The following is a 22218-nucleotide window of genomic DNA, read 5'->3' on the forward strand; positions in this document are numbered from 1 at the left end:
CGCGCCGCCAGCGAATGGCGGTGCAGAGGGGGCGGGACTGAGGGGGGCGAGGGAAGCAGTAAGCCCCGCCCACTCCCCGCCCCGCGCGGGTCATAGAGCCCGCCCCGACCAGCGAGTTCCGGCCCCTCGGCGCCTCTCGCCGGCCAGAGCGCCGCTTCCGGCCCGTGGCGGGGCGGGCGCTTCCGGCGGGGCGGGGGTTGCGTAGCAGCGCGGCGGGGCCGGGCGGGGGGAGGCGGTGGAGGCCGCGGCCGGCCCTGAGCCCCGCGGCGTCCCGGAGCCGGGCCGGGCCCGGGCGGCAGGCAGGCGGTACGTGAGGCCGGGGCTGCGGGGCGGGAGGGGGCGGGAGGGAGCCGGGCCTGCGGCGGGGCGGGGGGGGCCCTGTGGGGCCGGGGGCGCCGCGGCCCCGGGAGCGCGGGGAGGCGGCGGCCGGGGGGTGCCCGGGCCTTGGGGGCCGCTGCGGCTCCGGGGCGCGGGGGCTCGTGGAGGCGGGTCCGGGCTGGCGGGAGCCCGGGGCGCCCGCGGCCCGCGTGCGGTGCGGGCCGGGGCGGTGGGAGGGGGCTGCCGGCGGCGGGCGCCGCTCGGGGGGCGGGCGCGGAGCCCCGCCGGGGAAGCGAGAGCGCCGAGGCGGGGGCAGGGCCCCGGCGCCGCGGGGTCTTTGTGCCGTCGGGCGCTGACGGCCCGGCCGCGGCTCCGGTAAGGCGTCCCCGGCGCTGGCGCCCGGGCGGGCTCCGCGGGGCTCGGCGTGCCCGGCGCTGGGCGGAGGCCGAAGAGGCGGCGTGAAAACCGAAGAGCGCGGTGGCCGGCGCCGTGGCCGGTCCCACCCGGTGAGCCAGCGTCCGAAGCGCGCCCGGCCTCCCCGGCGATTCCTCTTCTGGTGGCGTCTGGAGGAAGGGCTTGGCTTGGGCTGGAAGTTGCTCCGGTGACAAATTATTTGCAGCCTCCGGGTGCTGCCGTGGTGCAGCGAGGACTGGGGCCGTCCCGACCCCCACCGGGGCCGGGGTGCTCCGGGGCGAGGGGTCCCCTGCAGGCAGCAGCCCTGGAAGGAGAGCGCCCGCCGCTCACGGCGAGGGAGCGCAGCTTCCCCATTCCCGGAGGCCCGACCTTCGGAGCACATCACGAAGTCTATCTGTCTGTCTGTCTGTCTGGGGAGGGTGGGAAGCAGAGGGCAGTCGGTAATTAAATGGGGTGAGGCTTTATCTGCAGCGAGGTTTCACGAAGCAGGCCGCGTGCTGCTGCTCGTCTCGACTGTAAGCACCTGAGCTCGGCGGCGTCTCCTCTGACAGGAAGGGCCTTGGTCTGTTTTACTACAGTCTTAAGTGGTAAATACGTCCAAAAATGCAACAGCATCAGATAAAATTTTTGTTATAATAACAAAGCTGCTTGTGGTGGCTTCGGGAGCCGGGTGTCACTGTGCCCGGTTCAGCGCGGCGGTGACGTCCAGGGCTGTTTCTGAGCTGGTTTTATCCTTGTTGCTGAGACCGGCGGATAAAAAGCAAAGCAGTTTTTCTGATTCAGGCTCCCCTGCTGTCAATTTTCGCAACGCTAGAGCGAGCAGAGGAGTTGCAAGAAAAACTTGGATTTGTGTCAGAAGATCTTAAGGTAGCATTTGGGAAAAACTATTTTTAGCAGGATTGCGTAACTTAAAAGCTGAGACTTTACCTACTGGGCAAATGTTTCTTTCCCCGCACGCGGTGCGCTCCGGCAGTGCAGCGGTCCCGCTGGAAACGCCTCTCGTCCCAGCTTTTCTCCCGGCCGAGTGAGGTGGGGGTTTGAGGTGAGTGGAATTCTGGCCCAGGGCTGGAATTTCCGAAGCAAAGTGCCACTGGGAGGCAACCGATGTTTAGATCGCCGGCTCGGTCGCGTTCAGCCTCTCGGGGAGGCTGGGATGCGTGAGGGCGCTCGGACTGGCTGGGGGCTCCGGAGCGACCCTTATTCTTGCCGTTTAAATTAAAAAAGAAGAGGCAAGGCAGAGGAATTTTTTATATGGTTGGAAGGCAGGGTAAGGAGCGGGTGAGATGTGGTGGCTCTCTGCGTTCTCGTGACCGACTTCAGACCCTTGTCCCCAGGGGAACGTGTATCTGTGTCGGAGGCGTGCGGGGCTTGCGTGGCAGGCGTTTCTGCGCAGGGTATTCCGCTTTTTAGGAGCGTTGCAAAGGCTCTTTGGGAAATGCGGGTTTGTCTTCTGTGGGGCTGAAGGCCTGGGTTCCTGTGTGGAGGAAGCGAGGTGTCTTCACCTGGGCCCTGAGAGGGGGTGAAGGGCAGGGCGCAGCCTTCCACCTTGGTTTTTACCGTGCTCATTTCTCCTTCCCTTTTTTTTTCCCCTGTGACTAGATCTGTCCTGTCTGACCTTATGACTTCTGCGTGGCAGCGGCTCTTGGCCCTCGAAGAATGACATTTTAAACGGTAGAAGAGGAAGGGGAAAAGATGGGCCATTGGGAGCGTCTCCCTGAAAAGAGTAAACCCAGCCCAGCCCTGCCTCTTTGCTACTTAGGGAGGAATTCTGCCACGGAAGGTAAATCAAATATCTCTCAAAACTTTCTCCATCTGCGCACGGGGGATGAGCTTTAAGTCCTTCCTCCACACGCGTGGAGCCTCTGACATGTGAACAGTTAGAGTTACATCAGCAGTTTTATGGGGTGTTTCTTTATATATGCTTCCAGGGCTTTCAGTTGGCTGCTGCCAATACCTTTGAAGTCATATTTATCTGAAAACTTTGCTTTTGCTCTGCTAACAAAAAAGATCTGTGTGTGTCTTGACAGTCCCCCCGCCGCAGCTGACAGTGCGACACGTACGGCTGTGCTCGCAGCTTGTAGCTGCCTGATCTCTCCCCGGCAGATTTGCCTAGATCGCTGTTCAGAGATCACAGCCTGCTGTTCACGGGCCTGCAGGTTCACAGCGAAGGACACAGCTCTTGCTGTAAAGCTGTTCAAGAACCTTTGTTGTAAATTAATGTCTACAGGGAAATAGCGAGATCTTCCTTAAATTTCAGAGGTTTAAAATAAATCCTGCCAAACTGGCTTAAAAACTGCCCCTGCCTGATTTCTGTATCTCTTATTTCACTTGGTGCTCTAGAAGAAGGGCAGACACTGGAATTCCCAGAGCGCTCTCGAAAGAGCGAGGTTCCCTGTGACTTGCAGGGAAAGTGCTTTGTTAACGAAGCCCACTGGCGAATCTGGCGTTCTGGAAAGGCATCCCAAAGGCTGCAGAGGCAGCTGGAGGCAATGCACAGCGAACTTCAAACAAAGGTAAAAGCCAGCCGCGAGTTGCGCTGCTCAGCGGTCTCCGCCTGTGTTTTCTCGCTGATCAGTCGGCTTGGTGACTGGCCAACTGCTGGGGCTTCGCAGCTTGTGTGGGCTCCTCGCGGCAGAAAACAGGAAACACTTCTTACTGAATAGGATCCGTGCTGTTCTGCTGTGAGGGTGGGATTATTCACCAAGCCTAAAGAGATCCCTCGCATCTAAATGCTTTAGACTAAAGGCAAAAAGCTCTTTGGTCTTCCCGTGGTATGATTTCCATGTGGCAGCTGGGCTGGACTCGCTCGGTACAGCGGTAGTGCCGACAGTCGAAGGTGGGTCTGACCGGGAGCGTGCAGGCTTGGCCGACCTGCGCGGGCCAGGCTGCGGAGGGGCCCGGGTTCTGCCCCAGGCTCCTGGGAATCCTCGCCTCCCGTTTGAGGAGCTGGGACCTCTCGGGGTGCTGCTGGCGGAGGTGGTGGCTCCCGGGCATCCTCCCGCCTGCCAGACCTGCCTTTCTGTGGCAGCTACCGGAGCAGCACGTCTGCCCCCTTGAAACAAACTGCCCGGCGTGGCTTCCTTTGGGACAAGGCACCGCTTCCACGTCTGGCGGAGCAGTTAGAGTTGGGAGGGGACAGGCTACTGGTGGAGCAGCGATGCGGGATGCTTTTTGTGACTGAGTGCGCGTACTCGGACGTTTTGCTGGCTGTGATTTGCATCTGCTGTTGCTGGGAGGGGGGAAAAAAAACCCAAACATAAACTAGTTTAACTTCAGATTTAGGCTTTTCATTTTCTTGGTGTCTTGACACCGTAATGGACCACAACATAAAAGGCTTGGCAGAGCTGGATGAAGCTGCGCTGTGTGATTCCAGCATGGCCCCAGCTGTTAACAAGTGGCTTGTTCTGCTTATCTAACGAAGGGAAACCCGCGTTGCCGACCTTCGCGTCCTTCTCTGTAGCCATGATCGCTCTCCAGACAAACCACTGCTCGTGGGTGCGGGGCCCGGTGCGCGCGCGAGGCCCCGTCCCGGTCAGAGCCTGCCGGTGTCTCTGCCGGCGCCGATGAGGAACGTGCAGCCCCACAGAAGCGGGCTGGGGCCGGGTTCCTGCCTCTGGGCTGTCGGTGGCAACGTCTTCCTCTGGTCTTGCTGCAACTGCCTGTAGACACGCCGTGGGCTGCGGCAGCGTGCTGCGCCGCATTCCTCCGTGCTCTCTGGGGTTTGCGGGATGTGTCAGAGCTCGGGCGACAGCCGGGGAGGGCAGCCGGTGGCTTGGGTTGTTTTTAGTGGGAGCTCGTACCCCAAGTCGCAGGACCTCGTTTAGTTCTTGCCCGCGTTCCTGGTAGGCAGGAGCTGTTGCAGAAAGAGCTCACGCAAAATGGACTTTGCAGTGTTGAAATGCAGCAAGTGGGAAGAATATTCTGAGCTTGCAGCAGAAAGAACAAAACCCCAAATGTGTGTTTCTGCCTGGATGTTGAACGTTTCCCTTCTAATACACCTGGGGCGTAGGAACCTGAGGCTTGGGAGGCTGCGGCTCTGTATGCGGTACCCAGACCGAGCGTAGCCCCCGTTCCTGAGGGTGATCGGTGATGGTGACAGCCCTCCTGTGCCGGGAGGGTCTCGGGCAGGGTCTCGCCCCAGCACTGCAGCCTCTGCAAGGCAGGCGAGCGCTTGGCCGGGGCAGGAGGCGAAGCGTGGGTGTAGCCCTGTAAAGGAGCACGTCCCCCTCCTGTTGGAATGTTTTTGGAGGAATATAATGCTGTCTTGTGGAAATCTGCCGTGAGGTTTCCTTCCCCGACACCAAAGTGGTGCTGAGCTTTGAGCGTTCTCCCAGTCGTCCCCGTGTCGTTGCATATCTGTGAGGTTTGGCGTATTATTTCTGCCCCTTTGGCAGGCCTGTCTGAGGCGTCAAAGCCCCTTCGCAGCGCTGTAGATTGAATTCCTGAGCTTTGGAAGGGCTTGATGTGAAAGAAGTGCAGAAGGGCAGGAATTGGCTGGGCAGCTCAGCAGGTCCGGGTCAGGCCACCCTGTCAGAATGTCTTTAATATTAAGAGCAGGACCTTGATGTTCCTGAAACAACGTGTGATTTTTATTTCCCCCCCCCCCCCCCCAGAAGTCGTTGCCATGGCTCAGCGACCTGCAGCAACAAACTGCCTTCCCTGAGCCGCTTTCGGTTGCGAAGCAGAGGCTCGCAGTCAGCTGCGGTTCCTGTTCACGCGTTTCACAGGGCTGCAGGACTCGATGCAGCGCCGAGGACTTGGCGGCCCGGGAGATCTTGTCACGCTCCTCGCAGGCTGAGGGCAAGGGTGGCTGGAGCGGAGCAGGGGTTTGATCTGCTCCGTGGATGTCGCTTCCCCTCGTCCCACGGCTCTGGAAGAGGGCTGCCGTTTCAGTTCTCCGTCCGGGGATGGGATGGATAAAGGTGGTCTTGTGGCCAGTGCGCGCCAGCGAGCAGGCTGTGCTGGAGGCATGGGGCAGCGCCGAGTTTTCCCTGGGCTGCTTGGCTTGCTTTTTCCGATGAGCCTTGCCCAGTCCGAGGGGATAACGCCCTTGCCCCGTGGCTGCGCGCAGGGTTGTCCGCCTCCCTGTTAGGTCGCCCTTCGCCTCGGTAGGTGCAGAGGTGACCCTGTCTGCACAGCGTGTGAGCTCGGTGTGCTAAGAGCCGCTCCGCTTTCAGCAGCCACCTCGAGGAACTTCCCAAAGATTTTTTTTTTTTTTTTTTTGCTTTCCAGAGGTGGCTAATTTCCCCAGCAAGCTCTTCTGCCTCTGGCCTCTTTCACTTAAATCCTTCCAATGCATTAAGAGTAGAGAGAACAGGATGAGTTTGTTGGGTCCCAGCTGGGAGGGACTGCAGGCTGGCTGTGCTTTTTTGGTACCAGTAGCGTTGTTTCATGTCATGGGATTTCGAGGTGCTGCCAGCGTTAGGCACGATGGCTGTAGGTGTTGCCAGGACTATCAGCCGGGCTTTGGTCATCCTGAAGAGCTTCCCAAAATAAGGAACGGCCCTGCTGGGTGGCAAAGCCCTCGAGCCTGATTCTGCAGGGGTTAAGCAATAGGAGCTCTTCAACGCGTTGTTTGTCCTTCCACCAGCTACCAAAATGGGATCTTGAGCATGGGTAGGGCCTCACGATTGATGTGTTTTCCTCCTATTATACAACCGAGAACGATTGTTTAACCCCGCTTTCCTTTTGATCTTGTTTGCCTGTGTGTACTTGGGCAAAAGCTTCCTTTGACTTGGGAAAGGCTTTTCAGAAAAAGGGGGTTTTATTTTTTGTTTTCCTTTGGAAAGTTCTGCTCTCTGGATGTGGGCTAATGTCAAACAGAAGATCGACACTGGAGGAAAGATCTTCATGGAAAGAGCTGTTAGATTTGTACTCTCAATGCTTTTGGCTTTTAATTAGCAAATAATGAGTAATATTTTCATGTGTTTTGCCTGTGGCCTCTTGAATCAAAATAACATGTACTAAAACTCTGTGGATTACAGTCAGTCGTTCCTGAAGCCTCTGCTAACTGGTTAAAACGCTTTGACGAAACACCTCCACCTAAGAGAAGTTTTAAGCCTGGGGGATATCGATTATTTCAGGTGCGGGAGGGACTGCAGCGAGCACGCCGAATCCGTCGGGTTTTGTTCCTGCTGAAAGAAACGGCTTGGAGAAGGAACGAATTAACTCATGTCACCATTGTTCCAAAACAAGTACATTAGCTCAACAATTATGTCGAAGCGGGTGGTAACTCTTTAAAGGATTAGTAAGCAAGAACGAAGATAGCAGTTAGCGTCCTGTAAGTCGGTCAAACCCGGCTCCTCGGTGCAGTTGTCCCCTTTGAGCCCGGAGCGCAGCTCCGCCGTGGTCCTGGTCCGTACGCAGGGTTTAACAGGTCGTGCTGCCGAGCCGCGCCGCTGGAACGCTGCGGTATCGCAGGGCACGACGGCTTGCTGGGCTCTGCCCCGAAACCGGAGTTGCTGTTAGGACTGCTTCGCTGGCTTTTCCTGCGAGTGGAGCGTAAATTGCTTTAAATTGCTGTCTGCTTCCTGCGTATGTGCAACAGCAATTAGAGGCCCTGGGTATTAACGCTGGAGAGGAGCGAAGGAGTCACATCTCAGCTGAGGCTCTTTGAGTGTCTGATCAATTTTTTCGGTGGGGAGGGAGTGCTGCTGCTCGGCGGTGTCATTACTGGGGTGGTTAATTATGCACAGGCCAAGCAGCTGGTGGTTACTGGTGGCGTGCACGCAGGCAGAACTGGTTTGTCGTATCTGCTGCTCTTCACCGGTTGCTCTTGGTGGAGAAACTGAAGTCAGGCAGGTGAGGCGACTGTCCTGACCTGCAGACCAGCACTCTCCTCTGTGCCAGCAGTTTCTTACGCTCGTAGATGTCTCGGATGCATGCAGAAATTCCTGGGAAAACCACTAAACCATGCAGGCTTATTCCGCATGGGCAGGCAAGCCAGATGCCAACAAAATGGGAAGAAGCGAAGGAACGGGCAGAGCAATGCCGTGAATTTGATCCTGCAGCCGCTGAGTTGTCTCTCCAGGCCTCGCCGGCAGCACCGAACACGAGAAGTGCGTGGCTGAGCCCGGGGATCGCCCGCGCGGGGTGGACTCTGGACCCCGCTCGGTTTTGGTACTGGCTTTTGAAATCAGATCCGCTCTGTTGAGCAACGCGTAACACGGGTGAGCACAGGGTGTCGTTTTGTACCAGAGAAGTCAAGGTAATGATCAAAAAGACCAGGAAGGTCTGATACAAGTCAAAGCTATAAACGCAGTGGTGTGGAACGGTCCGGCCAGGTCTGTGGGGCTCGACAGAGCTGCCGAAGCCCCGGGCAGCGAGGCGAGCGCAGCGGGGAAGGTGGCTGGCCCCCAGCCTGTATCTCGTGAAACCGAGCGTTTGTTCTCCTCGCTGCCTTCGCGCTTCCGTAACGCAGAGCTGCGTGACTCCCACCCACGCGGGTGCTGGGTGCGCAGCCCCGGGTGGAGGAGCCGTGGGGGATGCGGCAGCCAGACCTGCGCTGCTGGCGTTTCGCTTCCAAGGAGGTTGCGGGATGTACGCTGTGCCAGCTCTTCCTTGCCGTTAAGTCCTAATGGGGCCTGTATCTGAGCAGAGAGCTCGTAGTTCCAGATTAGGGCAAAGTTTGGGTTTGTGCTCGGCCTGTGTGCCAGCAAGTTCCTCCTTCGTTTCCCTGCCAGGCCTGGCAGCGCAGGGCAGTGGCTCCAGCCAGGAATGCACAGCGCGCACCGGGCTCGTTTCTGTCCCGCTGTGCTGCGTGGTTTAGAAACTGGGTCGCTGGACAACTAGGTCAGGCAGAGGGACTTTTAGCCGGCTTTAGATTATGCTGCGTGTTCGGATTCAGTATTGTTAATCTTCAGTTTCAGACCGCTCTTCCTTTCTTGTCTGACGCTGGGGGTGTTATGGCACTGGCTGATGGGTCCCCAGCACCCCACGACTGCTGGGCGGCTCTGCCCCGGGGCAGGGCGGCCGTGCGCTGGGCTCTCATCTCGGGTATGGGGCTTGCGGGGGCCCAGCAGGTTTGTCACAGCTGCGCCACGCTCTAAAACGCAGAGACTTCGGATGCCGGGGGATGTCGTGAGCCGCAGTGAGCGGTGCTGGCAGGAGGGCAGGCAAGTAATCACCCGGGCTTGGCAAGCTGCCCCTGGCCAGCTGGGCTGCACTAACTGGGTTGCTCGCAGGACGAGAGCCGCAGACCCTCGCGGCTCTGCACGCTGGCTGCCTTGGGCTGGTGAATGCTCTCCCGTTGTACGGGAACAGGCTGCTGGTTGCTGACGTGAGGGTTTCCTGTGAAACGTCCATTGTGTCAGGTCAGTTAGGAGCCGCTTTAACGCTGCGAGGCATGGACATGGGCACGGCTTCAACGCTGATGACTCTTCCGTCTTCCCTCTGCTTGTCAGACCAGAGATCTGGCTGAGCAGAGCCCTTTCGCCTGCGTCCCGGCGCCAGCCCTGATCCTATCCGAGCAGCCTCCTCGCCCGCGCTGGGCGATGGAGCCCAGCAGAGGCCTTCAGCCAAACGTCTGCCCCCCTGCAGAGCCCCTGCGCTCCCCCCGGGTACCGACGGGGCAGCTTCTGCTCTGTAGCTCTGTCCCGGCGACTGGCTGTCCCTGGTCTTCTGCCGTCCCACCGGCGGTGCCGGCAGCCTCTTGCCTTGGTGCGACCTGGACTCCTGGGAGCAGAGGCCATCTTAAATGGATGCAGATCCTGGGGGCTGGGAGCCGGTTGCTGCAAAACTTTGACTTCTTTAAGCTTCTGGGTCCCTTTTTTTTCCCCACCCCTGGAAACTTTCCAGCAGCAGCAAGACTGCTTCAGAAACCGTGCAGCCCCCCGGAGATGTTATGTATTTACTCACAGCAGGGAAACAGAGACAACAAAGTGTGGTCTCCCAGAACACACACAGTGCAAACCAGTGAGAAGATCGCTGGTGTCCTGGCTCCCATGCTGGGCTTGAACTGCTACAGAACAGCCCCTCTTGCATCCATATGTTGTTTTCTCCCCCTTTCCTTCCCTCCCCCTTGCTTTCTGGTTTTAATTCTATTTCTTTTGGCTCACAAAGCTGATGAAATTAGGAAAGATTATTAAAACCACCATTGCTCACAGAACAGGTTTCTTCCGAACTATCCCAGCTGCAAAGCGGCTCTGGTATCTGTTGGCAACACTTATATTGGAAATAATGAGAAAATGGTGTCTTTTTTCCCTGAGAACCCGGCAAAGCCTGATGCTGGAGACTTCCAGCACAGGCTAATTAAGTTTGATTTGTTTTGTTTGTTTGTTTTTAATTTTTTAAGGGATTCTGTCTTGTCTTCTGTATTTCCACAGAAGGGATGGGCTTCCCTGGTGAAGTGGCACCAGATACTGGCTCAGAAGAGGGGCTGGCTGCGCGGATCTGCTGCTAAAAGGAGGGTAGGCAGCGGAGCCGGCAGATGCTGGCAGCGGCTGGTGTCCCCGGGGAGGAGCTGGACACCTTTGCGTTCCAACGCAAGGCCCTGGGGTGGTCGCTGCTCTTCGTCCGGTCGTTGGCTTTACTGACCATTCTGCTCTGATTTTCCAGGCACGTTTTTTGCCACGCGTTTAGTAGGTAGGTGCCGGCTCCGCTCCTGCGATCGCTTTGTTCTCATCGTTGTCGTTTGTTGTTTGCCTAGGACCAGGTTGGTTTGTCTCGGTGAGCTCTAGCTGTGAGTGCCAGGTCGCCCCTGTCGCCTGTTCCGCTTGCGCGGGTCGAGGTGGGTCCGTGCCTCTTCCAAACCTTGGCCTTCTCAGGCTCTGGGCTGCCGGGGGCCCGGGAGGTTTTGTAGCCAGCACATCGTTCACCTGGGTGAAACTCGCTTCCCTTCCAGTGCTGTTGTCTGCCTCTGCGCTGGTCCTTGCTCGTGTTGCTCATACTTGTACTCGTCAGCTCCTGGGCATGAGTCAGTGTCTCCCGACAGCCCGGCACGCTGTTTGCACGGTGCAGGTGTCTGCTCCTGCCCTGGGACCCGCAGCCAGCAGTGCTGGGAAGGTCTTGTGGAAGATGCTGCTTTCCCAGCAAAGCTGTCTAGGGCCAGGCCCTTGCCAGGTTGCTCTGGATCCTTGCCCAGCTGTGCTTGTAGCCTGGAACAGCTGCTGGCCAGGGAGAGCTGGCTGTGTGGGGGAGCAGGAGCGTGGGGGTGCAACCCTGCGAGCTCCAGATGAGTCAGCCTCCCTGTGCCAGCGGAGCGGAGAGCTCCTCCGGAGCTAGGAGGTGCTGGCTTGCTCCACAGTCTGCGCCTGGAGCAGTCGACCAGGCAGAAAGCTTGGCTCAGCCGGAGCGTCTGGGATCCAGTGGCTTGAACATATTGTGGCAAAAAGGAGGGAACATGTGAACATGTGCTTTGGGGGCTGTGGAACAAATCCATGGGCTCCCATGCAGACTTTTTTTTTTCCAAGGAGGAGGGGGAGCTTTTTTAAGCCATTAATTTTCCTTTTGTCAACAGAAAAAAATATTCTCAGCAACTGAATTTTCCTCCGGGGGCAGGAGCAGTTAGTTATCGTGCTTGAAGACAGCGCAGTATTACCACAGAAATCTTATCTCTGTGGTTGTTGCCAAGACGAAAGATGGGCAGATGTGCGTTGGGTCAGAGGAGCCCCAGCCTCGCTCGCTGTGATCCTGCGCCGCCGTTTGAAGGGTGGGGGTAAGCTCATGCCAGACAACTGAATGAAGCCCCTTTTTGCCCAAGATTTGGAGCAAAACTGCAATGCGTTGGGTAGGAATGAATGTCCTGTGGCTGGAGTAGGGGGGAGTTCACAGTGATGGTCTGCCTTAACTTGTAGATGTCATCTTTGCGTATTTAAATGGCGGGTTTATGGGGAGCATGGAAGAGCAGCAAAAGTCAGGGCTTGAGATGAGGCACCGGCCCCTCGGCAGCAATCGGGGAGCTGGGGGATCCCTGCCGAGGGGCTGGGACAGGCTTGGGCTGTGCTGGTGCAGCACAGCTCTAACCAGCTGGGCAGCGAGCTGTTGCCTTCCCCTTTCCTCTCCTCTACTTCCCCAAGGGCTTATTAGGAACCTTTGTCTCCCGGTGGATGCTGAGGAGGCTTTGGGTAAAGATAGGAATGTCAAAAGTGCTTTTGACTTGTTAATTACTGATGCTCTCTGATACCATCAAGCCCTTGTTGCTATGTAGATCTCTTCTGTGTTGAGCAGCTGTGCAGGCATTAGAAGTCCCCAGGCCAAGAAGATGGCAATCTCCAAAGACAAGGCAGGAGCCTGGTGACAAGGGAAGCGGAGGGAAGGGGGGGGAAAAGTGACTTATCCCTGCTTTTCTCTGTAATTTGGGCTAAAGCCTGGTTCTGCGACTGGCCTCTGGATCTGTGCGAACTGTCCCCTCGCCCTGCCCAGCCCTAGGGAGGCTGATGGTGCTGGGGTCAAGAAGCTGTGCGTGTTTGGAGAGGGCAGGATCGCTTCAATCAGGTGTAATGATAGGTGGCAGGCGCTGTTTACTGCAGAAGCAGTTTCCTCTAAGAGTGGGTTTGTCTGGGTTCCTGCTCAGCCTTCGCCCCCCGTATCGTGTCTTGCCCGCGTTGCAGATGGTTTGGCTCCACTTCACCCTGGTGCCTGAGTGCCTCTGCAAGCCCTTCCAGGAAAGGTATTTTCTAAGCTCTTTGTGCTTTGTTCAGCACATGATGGATCCCTGCAGCCCGTGAATCATCGCTCTTGCTGAGAAGCACCGCGCAAGTCGGGCTTGCTCACATTAGCTATACGATACCTTCTTTGGAGCCATCCTGCAGGTTGCTGAGCCCAGGGAGGAATGAGTGTATCCAGTATCCTGCGGGGCCGGGTCATTAATTCACCTCTGGATCTAGCAGGAGGGAGGCTGGGTTGCCAGCTCCATCTCACTCCAGCATTTGCAGACGCTTCCAGCTCTCCTGTTCCTGCTTCGCGATAGCAGCAGGGCGCTCCTTGCTTCAGCGCGCTGGCAGAGCCCCAGGGATGAGCCCTGGCAGAAGGGGGAACGGCTGGGGCGAGGAAGGCGACAAATTCGGAGGCTCTCAGACTCGTGCAGGTGCTGAAATTTTTCTGGAGCGAGTTTTGATGTGGTTTCTGTTTGGCAGATGGCAAGGCTGGCTTTCAGTGCTCGTGTTTTGCCCTCTGCTCGGCTCTTTCCTGAGTGGATGTGAAGATGTTTAGTGTCTTGCCCAGCTGTTTGTTGGAAGGATGATGTTGGAATTTGGAAGCTTGGAAGCAAAAGACAAAGAAAGCCGAGTCGCTAGGGAGCGTGGTTCTGAAGAAGCGGTGCCCAGTGCAGTTCCACTCCGATACCTGAGTGCCCGTGCAGGAGCAGGCGCTGTGCCTCCCGAGCAGGCGGAGAGGGCGGGCTGTTCGTGGAGCTGCTCGTGGATTCAGAGGCACATTAAGACACCAGGGCACGAAGCAGTGCCTGAGCACTGAGCAGCAGAGAAGGTCGGAGTGGTCCCAGCTGCCAAGTGAAGCACCTCTGTGGTGGGGGGCTAGCAGGCTGCACGGGCGCTGTGGCTCAGCTGGCAGCCAGGAGCTGTTGTGCCGAGTCCTCCCCATCCGTGTTTGCCCTTCCAGTTGGTTTGAACCCAATGTAAATGTGGTGGAGGTGCTGAGACTTGCAGTGTGAGTGGCTCATAAAGGGATGGGAAGGAATTTGGGTTCCTTCCCAGTGGAGGAGAGCAGCATCTGTCCAAAGGCGTGGGAAGGTTTAAGAGCAACCGATCCTAGTGGCTCGGAGATCTGTGCTCCCTCCAGGCTGCAGCCATTAATCTTGTTATCTGAATTGCAAACCGACACAGGGACTTTCCCCACCCCAGCCTCCCTCAGAGGAGTCTTTTGTCTGTGCCCGCTCTGTGGAAGCAAAGAAACCATCCGCACGTGGACCTGATTTATCGTCTGACTTTCACGGTGTCCGCTGAGTTGATTAAAGTCCCTCCCTGCTGCCCTTTGACTTGGGGAGGGTCCCAAGGGCCAACCGTGCAGCACCTGCATTACCTACAGCCTCCCTTTCTGTCCATCCGTCACCCTCTCTCCTCCCTGCTCTAGCTGAGCAGGCAACGGCTTCCACAACCAGCTCTGCTTGCTGCCTCTGTCTAGAGCCAAAGCTCTTTCGGCTGCGAGGAGCGGGCTGGGGAGGTGCGTGGCGTTGTGCAAGCAGCTCGGCTGAGGTGCAGGAGCTCGGCACATCTGGCTGCGGCTGGGTGGCCACATCTGGCTGCGGCGCAGCAGCAGGGCGAGTTCCTACCTGCCCTCCAGAGCAGGTAGATGCTCCTGGTGTTTGCACAGCTGGAAGCGCTGCCGTGCCGCAGTCTCCTCACCGCAGGGATGGTGGTTTCGGAGCCTCATGCGCTGTCCACGTGCCTTCACGCACCTCCCGTCCCCTCTTGGCTCCTGCTTGTGTTTGGGGTGGGGACTCCCTTATCTGGAGCCAAGTGCAGTGTGAATCTGTATGGCCGTGGCGGTTTGTCACCGACTTTGATGTTGGTGAGAATGGGAGAGGAGGAGCTGGCTCTTTAGCGACAAGCTGCAGAGGCTCCGGTAACTGCCGGTGCGCCGGGGCAGAGCTCAAGGTCGGCCTCTGGCAAATGGTGTAAGAAGCTGGTGAACGGCGTTACCTGGGAATGCCGTCCTTGGCGGGGAGGGACGGGGACTTGGCGCCCGGGGGGCTGCCCAGCCTCTGTGCTGGGAGCGGGAGCCCCCACAGCCCTGCTGAGCCGTGGGGACTCCTCGTCCAGGCGCGGGAGCACCCAGCTGAGGTCACGCTCTGCTGCAGATGGTGTTGGGTGTCTTTGCTCCGCGTCTGCTGGGCCGAGTGGGAAAGCTGCTGGCGACGGCCGCAGAGGACAATGCCAGCAGCTGGGGTGCCAGGAGCCGGCGGGGCTGCTGTTCCCAGGGAGGGAGCCGGTTCCTCCGCAGCCGATGCGGCGAGGCTGGCGGGTGGCTGGCTGTGCCCAGGAATGGTCCCTGGCACGCATCCCGCTGCGCGGCCCATGGGACTGGGCTCACTCGTTAGAGGTGCCCCCGTGCTGCCCTCTCCTCTGTAAACCAAATAGAGCTGTGCAAAACCAACCCCAACAACCAGCAAGTAGAAAAATTGCAGCAGGATTAGTAATGACATGTGTGGGAGAGAAGCAATGCCAGCAGCCTGTCAAAACCGAGGAGCAGTTCAGCACAGCAAAGGGGGCTGAGACCGCTTCCCCCCGCGCGCTCCTCCGTATGGCGCTTGGCTGTCAGCCCCAGCCGTGCCCGGGGCTACCCCAGCTGGCCACGCTGGGAGGAGAGAGCAGAAATTTGGGAGCCAGGACGTTGTGAGGGCCAGGACCTCCTCTGTCCAGACAGCACGGGGTGCTCGACTGCTCCTAACCACTCTTGTTTTTCCCTCCACAGGGTTCTGGCATCGGTGATGAGCAATGGGGTATGATGTAGCACGTTTTCAGGGGGATGTTGATGAAGACCTTATATGCCCCATCTGCAGCGGGGTCCTGGAGGAGCCGGTTCAGGTAGGTTTCTGTCTGAGCACTGACTGTGGCTACTGAAAGCCTCCGATTGCAGCTCCAGACCTCTAGATGTCTTGATCAGATGATGGGCGCCGCACACAGCGTGTGCATTAGGTGAGCTCAATGGATTCTTAACTTTCCTACTAATGGTTTAAGGCAACAGCACGGGTAAGGAAGCAGCACCAGGGATAAAAGTCTGCGATTGTGTGAGATCTGGTGGAAATGAACTGAAGTTCTGGCTTTGGGGGGATGTCCTGGGGCCAGCAAGGCGGTGGGAGGAAGGAATAAGCTGGTGCTGGGACAGGTTTCCCTTACTCCTTCATTGCTCACTCCCTTCTTAACTCTACCAAAGCTGACTGCAGCTGCATACCAGTGATGGTGTCCCAAGGCGGAGATGGCAGCAGCTATGCTAAAATCTGTCCCTTGCTTATGGCTTTGTGCTCGATTGACCCTCTCTGCTTCCCTGCGCACGTGCTTCCTGCGTGCTACAGGGCTGATCTGTTTTACTTGCTGTTGGGAGCCTGGCGCGGCTCTCCCGCCCACCAACGAGGGACAGACCACAGCCCTGGTTACCAGCACGCTGCTCTGCCCGTGCCCGGCGCAGCCGGGTGGTTTGGTGGATCCTCCGGCTCACTCTGCAGCTTGTGCAGCCGCTCGGGGAAGGAGGGCGTGTGCGGGGAGCTGCTGCTTCCACTCCTTCCTCCGCTTCCCCCAAAGCAGAAGGGCAGTTGGACGGGGCTTTCCTGTGAGCTCTGTTACTGTGAGCTCTTCCCGCGCAGCGTCCCTCGGGAGCACTGCGTGGTCTCCAGCCCTCCCGCGCCTTTTGGTGCTGCGAGGGCTGTATTTGTCACTGTGTCCTGCTAAGCCCTGTTACCTGGGCTTTTATAGCCCCTCACTGGGGCTGAGCGCCGTGGAGCACCGCCGGCTGAGCGGAGCTGGCTCCTACATGGGACTTTGTCCCCCTGCTCCCTGCCCTTCCCTTCGGGGTCTCTGTGCCACCGGCGGCGTTCCTGCGCTGGCTGAGCTGTGGCCAGGTGCTGGGTAGCTCAGTACCCTCTGCGTAAATCCAGTTTCATTTGAAATAAAACGATTAAAAATAAAACTGGGCGAATCTGAAACGTGTGCATAATCATTGCAAGTTTCATCGCTTACTAATGAGCCGCGTGACACAAGCTGTGATTTGTGCCGTGCTGGTAAGCTGCCTTGTGGGGATCTTCGAGAGGCTGGGGCTGCGGGCTGTAGCCCTCCCTCTGCCAGCGGGCTGGGGGTGCGTGCAGCTGCCATCTAGTGCAGTTCAAGTCCTGTGTTAGCACCTTCCAGCTATGCTAGTCCCTTATGTCAAACAAGCTTTGATTTTAAAAAGTCTGCTGACACGTGAACACAATCACAGGCCATCACATAAACCAGAGGGAAAGCTGCAGGTTTATTTAAATCTCGTTTTGAGACTGTGATATCACAAACTCCCTTGTTCCCAGGCTTTTCTCGGGCGTGTTTCACAGCCTGTCTGTTGGATACCAGCCCTCCTGCTCCTGCCAGCACCGCAGTAGCTGGAGCTGCGCTGAGGCTGCGTTTGGAGCCGGGCACAAGCCGTGCCCCCCGACAAGCTTGGTTTGGAGGGAGCAAATTCCCGAGGCCTCTTTCCTTGTTCCTCCCTTCAGCGAGGTCCCGCTGCCTGGTCAGCGCAGGGCCAGCTCCAGCGACCCTCAGAGGGCTCAGGGCCGTATCCAGCCCCAAGAATTCCCTGTCTGCAAGGATGGAGATTCCCTGGTGCCCGTCCCTGTGTTACGGGCACGGAGTGGTGCTCTGTGTGTAGCAGCCAGCGAAACTGGTGTGATTTATCTGTCGCATCTCCAGTCTGCGCTTGGTGACGCTGGGGTACCGCAATCGCTAAACTTCAGTGGGGTGGGCACGGGCTTGAGAGGATGAAACGCCGCAAGGGGAGCAGAGGCCAGCTTTGCGGAGGACAGTGGAAAGCCGAAGCCTCGGAGAGCGGGACTTTAGGAAAGCGCGAGGGAGAGGAGCGGCTGTCCCCGTGCCAGAGCCCGGCACGCGCCGCCTTTTCTGACGCAGGCTCAGCTGCCCGCTGGCTCGGAGACGCGGCGCTGGGCCGGTTGGCTTGAGCTGCGATGCCACTAAAATTCCTAAGATGGTCCTGTAGCTTGAATGGGTGAATCCTAATTCAGCGTACGTCCCGCAATCGTCATCTGCCTTGGTCGGCTGGTACAAGGCAGCCTGCACGGCACCGGGCGCTGAGGGAGCAGCTTGTAAATGAGACTTAGCTCTGGATGCGTCTGACCTTCCTGTAACTCTGGGTTTCTGCTCTGTGGAAGAAAGCTCGGTGTTTTCCAAAGAGCTGGCGTGTGTCCCGCTCCCCCTCCCCAGTCTTAATACTCTCTCAACAGCAGCTTGAACGCAAGAGCAGAGCCCAGCTGTGTAAATACAGTGAAGTAATGTTCTAATCTGCCCTGGAAAAATGTTCAAATTTAGCACCCCGATCCGTCCGGCCCCCTCAGCCCTTTCAGGAGGCAGCCTTACCTGGCGCGGAGCAGGAGCGCAGCTCGGGGGGTCCGTGCCCGTCCCAGGGAGCTGACCTGCCTGCAAGGCACCGCGTGTCTGGGGGGAGAGAGGACCTTGGTGGGGCCGGGCACACAGATTAAAACCAGAGGCGGATGAAGGTGGGCACCTGCTTTTCCGAGGGGAGGGAGGGCGGCTCTGCAGCAGCGCCTCTTGCGTTGCAGCGGAAGGTGCTGCGCGTGGCTCCGGTCGATGCAGGTCTGGCTTTTGGTGTCTCGCTCCCCTGTGCGGGCGTCGTGCCTGCTTGTGTAGTGGGGGTGCCTCTTCCCTTTGCTTTCCTCCCCCAGGGCGGCACCCCTCGAAGACGGGGAGCCTTTCTCTGGTCCAGGTTGTCCCCCACGCACGAGCCAGCAAACGCTTCCCCGGCGGGTCCGAGTAACGCGTGGCCGTTCTCTGCCCCTCCGCAGGCTCCTCACTGCGAGCACGCCTTCTGCAATGCCTGCATCACCCAGTGGTTCTCCCAGCAGCAGACGTGCCCCGTGGACCGCAGCGTCGTGACGGTTGCCCACCTCCGCCCCGTCCCGCGGATCATGCGTAATATGCTCTCGAAGCTGCAGATCACTTGCGACAACGCTGTTTTCGGCTGTACGGCAGTTGTGCGACTTGACAACCTGATGTCTCACCTCAATGACTGCGAGCACAATCCAAAGCGCCCGGTGACTTGCGAGCAGGGATGCGGGTGAGGATGGCCTTGGGGGGCTCTGCCATGGGGTGGGGGCAGAGCAGGGGCCACAGGCTCGGGGAAGGAAACCGGGGTTCTGTGCCTGGCACCCTTTGGCCCCCTGGGCGCAGGGCTCCGGGGGTAGCAGGGCTTTGAAGGCCATGCTGCTGCAGAAAGGGTTTTTAGTCCAACCCACTGCTTTTTAAACTTGTTTCAAAGCCCCTGGCTCTTCGGCTCGTTGCTGGGGCTTGGGTGTCGGTTGGCTGCTGGAAATGGGGTACTGGGGCCTTCGTGAATCCGCCCAGAGCTATTCCAGCCCCTTGGGACAAGTTCCAGCATGAGCTCTGCTCCCTCCCGCATGTTGCGGAGAGCCAGGAGCGGTGGGTGGCTGGTCTGGCCTTGGCACTTGTGCTCCTGGTGCCGATATCCGTCCCACTCACGTGTTGGGAGCGTGCAGCCAGATGGTGGCTGACTGTCAGAGACTGGGTCAGGCCCACGGGCTGCCTGCCGTGGCACCTGGTCCAGAACCCTGATCGCTTTGGAGGAGGACAACCCCCATCGCCTGCCGACCCGGTGGTGGTTTGTTCCCGTAGCTCTCCCCGAGAGCGTTTGGCTTGGCCCCGAGACGCGGCAGGGCACAGGCCTTCCTGCACCTATCGGGGGGTACGGCGCTGGGCTTCCCGGGCCTCTTGGCACATCCTCCAAGACTGGATTTGTTCTGGAGACTGTTGACGTGCTTACGCCAAGTGCTTTGGTGTGTAACTTTCCCTAATGTGGGGCCTCCACCTTTTTTTGTAATGCTCCGCAGCTTGGAAATGCCCAAAGATGAGCTGCCAAACCACAACTGCATCAAGCATTTGAGATCCGTGGTGCAGCAGCAGCAGACGAGAATCGCTGAGCTGGAGAAGACCTCAGCAGAGCACAAGCATCAGCTGGCCGAGCAGGTGGGTCCGCGTGTGCGCGGGGCTGCCTCGCAGCGGGGTCTCTCGTGGGGAGGGTCGGTCTCGCCTGCTTGGACACCAAACGCCAAAAAAAGGTTTGTGGACGAAGAAAGCGGGTGCGGAGCAGCCCGAGCTGAGCGCAGCGGGGCCCTGCTGCTGCTCCGCACCTCCGTCGTCCGGCCGCTGGGATGGCAGCTGAGGCGACGGGCAGGGACGCGTTACTCCCTGCCGCTGCGCCGGGGTCTGGTCTCGTGCCGCGTAGCCGCGGTGCTGACTCCTCTTTGCGAACCCTGCTGTGGCCTGCCTGTTGCAGAAACGGGACATTCAGTTGCTGAAGGCCTACATGCGCGCCATCCGCAGCGTCAACCCCAACCTGCAGAACCTGGAGGAGACCATCGAGTACAATGAAATCCTGGAGTAAGTGCTGGTTCTCCCGGCGATCGGGGAGGAGCTGGGGAGCCCTGCGTCGGGGTGCGAGTGGAGCTGGGAGTCTGCCAGCTCCGCTGACGGATTTGAGAGGGGGTGAAGCGCCTTCCGAGGCGAAGGCGCGGTTTGAGAAGAAAATGCTTCACAAAAGCAAGGGGGCAGTTGCGGGGCGTTGCTGCTGGGGAGCGGCGTGCGAGCTGCTTTTGCAATGGGTTCGGACCGTTTTTATTCTTCCACCTGCATCCTGCCCGCGAGCAGGAAGCTGCCAGATTCCTTCCTCCTCGTGAGAAAGGCCGGAGGACGCAGCTTCTCTTCTCCTTTCTTCCCCTCCCTCTGGGGAGGGAGCAGCAGAGCTGAATGCCGCAGCTGGGTCCTGTTTGGGGGTGAAAACAGGGGAGGGGTGGGTGGGGAAAGGGAGGCATTCCCCGTCCAGCCTTGCTCCCCAGCGCGGAGCGGACCAGCTCCTCCGTGCTGCTGGGAGCGACCAAAAATGGCCGGTGCTGACCGCTTGTCCCCTGTCTGTCGCCAGGTGGGTGAACTCCCTGCAGCCGGCCCGGGTGACGCGGTGGGGCGGAATGATCTCCACGCCGGACGCGGTGCTGCAGGCCGTCATCAAGCGCTCGCTGGTGGAGAGCGGCTGCCCCACGTCCATCATCAACGAGCTGATCGAGAACGCCCACGAGCGGAACTGGCCGCAGGGCCTGGCCACGCTGGAGACCCGCCAGATGAACCGGCGGTACTACGAGAACTATGTGGCCAAGCGCATCCCCGGCAAGCAGGCCGTGGTGGTGATGGCCTGCGAAAACCAGCACATGGGCGAGGACATGGTGCTAGAGCCGGGACTGGTGATGATATTTGCACACGGAGTGGAGGAAATCTAAGGACTTCCAAAGAGAAACGCTTCGTGCTGACGAGGGAGAGGAGGGGGAAGGTGCAGAGGTGGAGACCGGGGGTAGCCGGTCAGAACTGCTGGTGTTCCCGAGTCACCGACATGGTTTTCTTAGGGCACTGTTCCCTCGAGCCTCTTGCTTCCTAGCTGAAATGATTAAACGCCTCTGGTAAATACTACTCAAACACTTGGCCCAGCGGTGAGCGCACGCTGCAGCCCCTCCATGCTCGCCCCTTGCCGATCAGCTTCCCCGTTCGATGTCTTTCCTCTCCTTGAAAGCAGCCGCTCCACACGTACTGCTGGACTCCTCCGACCCAGCCCGCGCTTTGGGTGCTGGTGCCTCTCCCAAAGCCCGGCTCCTGGTCCGGCCCAGACCCAAAGGCCCAGCTCAGCTCTCGCTGTGGACTGACCCCGCCGCCCCGGGCAGCTCTCGCTTCTCCGGTGGCCGAATCCTCCCTGGGCTTTCTCTCCCTCTCTGGATTTTCCGCCTCGCTCTCCGGTGTCTCCTTGCCGCCGTCTCTCCAAGCCTTGCCTCCGGCCGCGCAGTACGGCAGCAGCGGGGCCCGCTCCCCACTCCTGCGGCTGGGGAAGGCTCGGCTGGGGCCGTCCCCGCACCGGGCGCTGTCGGCGTCGCCCCGTGGCCCTGCCCGAGCCCTGCTCGGCCCCGCAGCCGCCTGGAGCCAGACCTCGGAGCGTCGGTCCCCGGCGCGGCGCCGCGCAGCCCTCGGGCCCCTCTCTCCGTGCATGCCCCTCTCCGCCCCGGCAGAGGCCGGGTCCCCGCGCTCGCCCCCAGCTCGCAGCCCCCGACGCCCCCCACGCCCTCCTGCCCGTCTTTGCCGGTGTTTGGCTCCGCTTTCTCTGCTGTTACTGGCGTTCCTTTTCCAGACACTTGCGACTGTGGTTCTGTAATTTTTTTTGTATTACTTTTGGCCTTTTCCTGTTTTTCTTTCTCCCCCCTTTTATTTTATTTTTGAAGTACCGTGGACAGGCACCTCAGAACCTGGTTACGTTTACTTGTTGGGAACTTAATTTATTTGCATTTGTTTTGTTGTTTTTTACAGTACTTTCTCCTCCGGTGTCTGTACTGCTCGGCTCCGGCCGCGGCTCGGGCTGGCGGGAGGCAGGGGTTGAAGTGATCAATAAACAGCGTTCTGGTTGCTTTATCGGCGCCTCGGGGGTCCGCGCCCGCTCCCCAGCCCCTGCCAGGGAGGACGCGGGGGCGGCCGGCAAAGGGGCTCCGTCCCCGTGGGAAATGGGTGGTTTGGGGGGGTCCTCCCCATCCGGGGGGGCTGCGGGGTCTCTGTGTTGCTGAGATCGATGAACGCCTTTTCCCGGGCGCTGATTCCCCGGGAGGGACGAGCCCCCCGCCACGGGCTCCGGGGGGCGGCTGGGGGGTCCCGGGGGCGGCTGGGGGTCCCATGGGGTGGCTGAGGCTCTGGGGGGCGGCTGGGGGTCCCGGGGGGGGCCCAGCCCCTGTGCCGGGCTCTGCAGCCCCCCCGCCCTGGTCCCCCAAAAGGG

The 22218-nt window shown here is 59.3% G+C and overlaps 1 protein-coding gene across 7 annotated transcripts; it reads left to right on the plus strand.

The window, feature by feature from the left end:
• The first annotated feature begins 216 nt into the window (after nt 1-216).
• RNF41 (ring finger protein 41) lies at nt 217-21856 on the plus strand. 7 transcript variants are annotated; one of them, XM_082332597.1, is made up of 8 exons: nt 217-306; nt 2332-2512; nt 3073-3245; nt 15100-15212; nt 18191-18462; nt 19253-19388; nt 19699-19802; nt 20341-21856. In XM_082332597.1, exons 4-8 carry the CDS (start codon nt 15123-15125, stop codon nt 20690-20692), a joined length of 954 nt encoding a protein of 317 aa, XP_082188723.1. In that variant the 5' UTR covers nt 217-306; nt 2332-2512; nt 3073-3245; nt 15100-15122; the 3' UTR covers nt 20693-21856. The 7 variants fall into 7 exon arrangements, with proteins under 7 accessions (XP_082188723.1, XP_082188722.1, XP_082188725.1 ...); XM_082332596.1 differs by lacking the exon at nt 3073-3245; XM_082332599.1 differs by lacking the exons at nt 2332-2512; nt 3073-3245 and having other exon boundaries at nt 230-306.
• The last annotated feature ends 362 nt before the right edge of the window (nt 21857-22218 follow it).

This window comes from Platalea leucorodia (genome assembly GCF_965183815.1).
Source record: "Platalea leucorodia genome assembly, chromosome: 23".
Lineage (NCBI taxonomy): Eukaryota > Metazoa > Chordata > Aves > Pelecaniformes > Threskiornithidae > Platalea > Platalea leucorodia.